The following is a 6,334-nucleotide window of genomic DNA, read 5'->3' on the forward strand; positions in this document are numbered from 1 at the left end:
GCAATCATTCTAGCATTTTCATTCAGTCTGCATGTATTCTCTGGCTGTGTCTATCGCTCTATTGTGTGTTTTCAGGGAAGAGGGTCTTGAGGATAAATCCACGAGGGGGGATTTTGCGTGCTCTGCACTTTTTTAGACAGATCTGTCCTTTCATGTAGGGAGACAGAAGGGGAGAGGGGCTACAGACAGCCACGAGAAGAGATTTCAGACCTGGTTTCTGGAATGAACAAAGAATATTAAACATTTTAAATGGTTTGTTCATCCCCAAAACCATAAACATGTCCATATGACTTGTGCAACATCATTTTTTGTGAGGAACACACTGAAAAAAAGTCATTAACAGTAAGCTGTGACAGGATCACTGGCTTAGTGAGTCTTTGTAAAGATTTCAGACCTGAATTAACCGATTCATTCAAAAGATCTGACATCTGACTGAACATAATGCACATCGCCACTTCTCTCACAAAGTTCAAACTTAATCAATCCGAGAGAGGCGTAGCCATGTCCGATTTGTGAACAAATCCTTCTTTTGAGTCATATCTTTTCAATTAATCCAGTTTACAACACCGGTCTGAAGATTTTGCTCACAGATCGGACTGATTCAGTTCTCAGGTTCAATTCACTGACTCGGTGATCCAGTTGCAGTAGTTATGGATCACTAGAGGAAAGGATTAATAGTAAATAATGACTCATTTTCAGTCTGAAAGACCAACATGTTTTGAACGACAAAGATAATAATAATTGATAGATTTTTCATTTTTTTAGTCTAACCCTTTAATAAAATGAGGTTCTAGTTGATGCATTTTAAAAAGAGTCAAAATGCAGAAAAACAAAAAAGGACCTAAATGAACAGCTCCCTAAATACAAATCGCTATGTGTGTGTGTGTGTGTGTGTGCGTGCGTGCGTGTGTGTGTGTGCCCAGATGTTTTTTTTGTTCATCTCTGCTGGTATTAATTTCTATTAATGGAATCATCGCTGTGCTGAGCTGTCACCGCTGCGATAAGTTGCATCCATGTAGAGAGGCCATGATATATCTCCATCTTGCTCTCTCGCTCTTTTTCTCTCCGTTTCTCTTTCCATCCTTCCATCCGCACCTTAATTAAAAAGTGCTGTCACCCGCGGTGAGGAAATCAGCACCGATCCATTCATCCTTACCAAAGCTCTCTCTTTCTCTTGCTCACTCGCACTGTTTCTCGTTCTCTTTCTCTCAAGTTTCATTGCTACCAAAAGAGTCCATACGAATGAAATTTCATTCTATTCTTCACACACAGCTTTCATATGGCTTCAAGTGACATGAAATCTAACAGACTTAAAGTCTTATTGGCCTTTTTCATTGTACTTTTATGGTCTACTTTTTTCATATAGGCTTGTAAAAACATGAAGGTGAGTAAATGATGACAGAATTTTCATTTTTGAGAGAATCCCTTTAAAGAACATTCCCTTTTTCATTTTCATTGCTGAAACTTCCTGACTTCACTTTTTGGAACAGATTCCACATTCTCTACATCACTTTAGACCTTCTATATTCTTTAGAAGAGCTACAGCACTTTATAAACAGCACTGTAAACCACAAGACCAACAATTAGCCCAGAAATAAATAGTGTAAAATACATCAACATTCAATATATAATTACATGTAATAAAAGTAATCATAATAAGCAACTAATACGTTTTTTTTAGACCAACTTTAGGCTGTTTCTAAGAAACAAAGAACAACAATTGCTAAATTATCATGGAATCCCAATGATGGCTGTCACATGTGTACATGCGTTTTACAAAGACTCAGATTGTACAGATTTTATAATACACTCCAGTCACCAATTCCCGGTGAACATCTGATCATGCATCAGTTACTGTTCACCAAAACTTCTGCGGTGTCCTAATTTACAAACATCAATGTGTCACGTTCTCTGTCTTCCCTCTTACACCCACATGCATGCTCCACTAAAAGCTCAAAATGACACTAACTAGGAGGGGCCATTTCAATTATTTATGCTATATTTTTAATTCCTCCTCAATTCAAGCAATCCAGGGAATTCTCAGCACCCACTGCCTCAGCAGGGATTGATCCGGTCGTGGTTTCCTGGCCCCAAATGCAAATTTTTGACCTTCTTTTCCGAGCTGAGACTGCTAGCTTCTGCATAGATTAGTACCTCTTCTATTCACGAACACCAGAAAATAGGATGAAACAGCATACACAACCACTTTGGGTGTTGCACATGAAAAGACGATGTGTGTACGTGTGAGTAGATACGTGTGTGCATCTTTCAGTCTATTTGGAGACTCAGGAACGCTGGGGAGAACTAAGTGCTTTGTTTGCTCACATGAAGTATTTATATGTGTCTTTTCATCCTTTAATCAGGTGTATCAAGCTAAACAGTGGACATAAAAAAGCTGTCCTAGAGGTAAAGGAAAGCTGCTAACATACAGTAGGGTGAATATCACTATCACTAATGCTAAGAATTGATTTAAATAAACCCTTAACCCTACAAATTTTACTTTGGTTAAAATTGCACTGTTTGCGCTACATACGCAGGCGATACCTCAAACTGTGCAACTTGGAGAAGCATGCCATTACTTTTCTAAGACATCAGATTTGGGATGTTTGCTTGGAGTGTGATCAAATTGGCAAAAACACCCCATAGAAGTACCAGAATATCATAGAGACTTGGAGGCTGGCTCTTTTTCTTAAGTGCCTACCAAAAATATCCAAGCAAAAACATATAGCAATCACCCATTACACCCTAGCATCATGGCAGCAAGTTTTGCATGAAAAAACATCACTCAAAAGAGTAAAAATGCAGTTTAATATGCTCTCTGCCACTTTCTTCTCTCTAAAAACATCAGCTAAACTCCTAAAACTTAAAATACACTGCAAAATGCATCAATGCAATCCTCCTGAACCTTTTCCCTTTTAAACAGGACTTTTCAAGAAAAGTCTAGGGTAAACATGAGGTAAACACCCTGGAAGGACTCCTAGTAGAGGTTCCAGATTTGAGGGCAGTGTTTGACAAGATGTAAATAAGAGGTGTGGTTGGGAGGTACAAATGAGAGGCAAGTGAAAATAGTGCTTTTGATCATAAAAGAAAACAAGCCATTGCTAAGACACTGCTAACATATGGACTGTCTGATATCATTCTATGTGGGTCAACGTGTCATTTTTTGGCCAGGACGGAAACTGAGAAGGGCCCCTAAAGGCATGGACCTCAAACAAGAGATTTTGTGTCTTTGTTGTCCATAATTCAGCGCATTGTGTTGCGCTTGTTGCAGTCGGTGCTGCTCTGGGAGGGGGCGTTTCAGATGTACCTGCGAGACCGATGCATGTGTGCGGTTTCAGGCATTGGTCCAAATGGGTTTTTTAACCCCTGACCTTGAAATATTGCCATTGTCTGCACAAGAAATAATCAAAACTGTTTACATGAATTTCCCCCCAAATAAATATGAACATAATTATCAAAATTGTTTCAAGTGATTGCAGAAAATAAACAACATTGTAAAACGCCTTCTCTATTCATCTGCTCTTCACACTACTGCAATTTATGAGCTTCATTTCTAAAGCGTAAGCCACTTTGAAGAGGTTACTCCTTCATAGAAATAGCATTTGCAATGCCATAAGCCAGCGGCTTTTGAGTGAAAGTTTGTAAAGCTATTAAGAGCAATAATGCAACATTGGCGGAGAGTCCAAGTCAAGCCACAAAGTCATCCATATTCAAAGTAAAACTCTATAGGGTTCATTCATCTGCAGCTGCAACTTTCCTTTATTTGACGACCTTTCACTTATTAAGCTGCTTTTTTAACATGTTGGCCTAAAACTGCAGGTGCTGCACTGTAAATACAGCATATTCTTTGAGATGACTAGGACAGATGACAGTTTAATATCGTTGTACATGGTAGTGCCCACTTACACAAAACATCACTAAGATGTATATTGTCACAGTATCTCATAAGGTTTTGAGTCAAAAGACCAATAAGCCTACTCAAATGCTTAATTTCTCTTTTAGTAGCAGTTAACGTTCAAATTAACGATGCATTGTTGACATCTCCCGAGAAAACTTGGACGGCATTGTGTTGTTGCAGACTCATCACTTCTGCTTATTTAACAGATTCTAATGAACCATTGTTTTGCTATTCCGGGAGAAATGGGCGAAACACATCGAAATGAACAAATGCGCGATTGGCTACATGGTTTGTACGCGCGTGCTGAAGTCCGCTCGCGCCTTGACTCTGTTTTCCAGTAAAAGCCCTATGAAGACCAACCATGACTGTTTCAAAACGTCCTCAACGACTGTTCACTATTCAACGGTGAGGAACCAAATATACAAAGACCTTTTTAATGAAAGTACATTTCATCTGCTGATGTTCTTCTCGCGCAAACCTAAAATATATTTTTTAGCACTGATAAAACCATCAACAAGACACACTAGCTCGTAATAGTGATTATATTTGTGCCTTAAAGATAGTTTTGTCGTTTTCTCGTCGTTACAATGGCGAATATTCGCATTTGACACCATAACGGGACTGAATAGTTTAGTGACAAAACTATATGGCACTGCCTTTTAAAACACTGGTTATATTTTGAAGTAGGCTACTTCGGAATACCGCAAATATCATGGAACATGAATATCGTAAACTTACTCAGTTTCATATAGCTTACCCTCATATAGACTATATAATACCTACCATAAAGAAGCGCAAAAACTTCACATAACAGTTGAATACCCAAAATCACTTACGCTAAACTCGTAACGCGACGTAGTGATATATATTTTTTTTAGGTTGCAGTGAACATGGCTAGATTTCACTTTGTGATTTCTGCTTTTCCCTGTTAAAAAATGTTCTTTGTTGCAATATGGGCTAAATACCCATTTGCTATTTGGTTATTTAATGAATACATTACGGTATTTAGAGCTGCATTATGATGTATTTGGGAAACAAACAAAAAAAACACAAAAAAAGTTATGTGACATCAGGCTCTAAAAGCCTTTATTTTAAGTTTTTTAGTCAAACTTACTTTTTATGATTATAAATTAACTAATTGCCGGCCAGTTTGGTCTGGAAGTCTAAGTTGTCCAGCTTCCTGTCCGTCTCGGTTTCATCTTTAGACATGAATATTGTGGAAAAAATAGGTAATGTGTCTCAGCAAAACGTTTATTTTAAGGATATCAGTTAACAGTGCGAGGGAACGCAGGTCTGCATGGCTCAAATGATCTGTACCATTCATTTGCCCTTTGTTACATATATAAAGCTGTTCTAAGTCTTCACTAAATAAAACCAGAAGCTCTCCTTTTCTCAGCATGCTTGCCCGGACAGCAGAAACACACGTTCGCTTCGCCAGGAGAGAAATCTGTTTGCCATTTGCGGATAGCCTCACAGGATGGGAATTTAGACACACAGATACCGTTATGAAAGTTAAAGAAAAAAAAGAAAAAGACAAACTTACTTTCTTTCGCGCTGACTTTCAGAACGAAGCAAAAGATAAATGCAATCCCTTGGTGAGATATCCAGAAATCCATCTTTCCAAAATGTGCTGCCTTGAAGAAGTGACCTGTGTTCAACTAGTGATCTTCTTCAGGGAACAAATGTCGTTTATTCACACTAAGAAAACAAAATAAGCCTTTTTGTTTTTATAATGCTCAGAATGTCCTATTCAAATGCAGTTCTGTTGAGCCCATTGCGCACAGCAAATGCAAACTGTGCATGACATGATCTATGTCATGTATTGATAAAAAGTCATGCCTTGTCATAAAACAGCCTGTTTTAAAATAAATCAGAGGTCTTCAGCTGTATTCCGTTATAAAGCAGTCACGGATTTGCGTGCGTTATGGCGCTCCATTGCCTTATTGGTCTCCGATGGGTTGATAGAGGTTTCCGCAGGGATTTGTCCCTTAATCGTCTGCTTAAAACACGCTGCCCTCCGGACACAGCTTAAGTGTTCTGATATCTTCTTGCTCTCGTAACTCATTCGATCACACTCAGGAGGCACCAAGTTTTGTCCAAACTGGCAGACAGGAGTGGGATTGGTGTTGCGCACAGAAGCGTGTTGAAGCGCACTGGTGTGCTCGCGCAGAGCTGTGGCAGCAGCGCGTGTGGATGTATGTGCTCGAGAGCGCGAGTGAGTATGTGTGTAATAGCATTTCTGAGCGGCGCAGCTATCGCATTACACTGAGCTTTCTTGGCCCGCCTCCCCTCTGTCACTGATTAGAGAACATCTCTCTCTCTCTCTCTCTCTCTCTCTCTCTCTCTCTCTCTCTCTCTCTAAAAGTTCGGTTCATTTCAGCGAATCAGTTCGTTTCAATGAACGGATCCATAGAATTGGTCATCGTACAAGTTACC

General features: G+C 39.2%; 1 protein-coding gene across 3 annotated transcripts in view; it reads right to left on the bottom strand.

The window, feature by feature from the left end:
• nrp2a (neuropilin 2a) overlaps positions 1 to 6,127 on the bottom strand; it is a 69,777-nt gene extending 63,650 nt beyond the window's left edge. For all 3 annotated transcript variants that reach the window (XM_084393689.1, XM_084393688.1, XM_084393690.1), the window contains exon 1: positions 5,442 to 6,127. In XM_084393689.1, the coding sequence (XP_084249815.1) occupies positions 5,442 to 5,514 (73 nt within the window). In that variant the 5' untranslated portion in view covers positions 5,515 to 6,127. The remainder of the gene's footprint in view (positions 1 to 5,441) is intronic.
• Positions 6,128 to 6,334: the final 207 nt, after the last annotated feature.

The sequence above is a fragment of the Rutilus rutilus genome (assembly GCF_951802725.1).
Source record: "Rutilus rutilus genome assembly, chromosome: 2".
NCBI lineage: Eukaryota > Metazoa > Chordata > Actinopteri > Cypriniformes > Leuciscidae > Rutilus > Rutilus rutilus.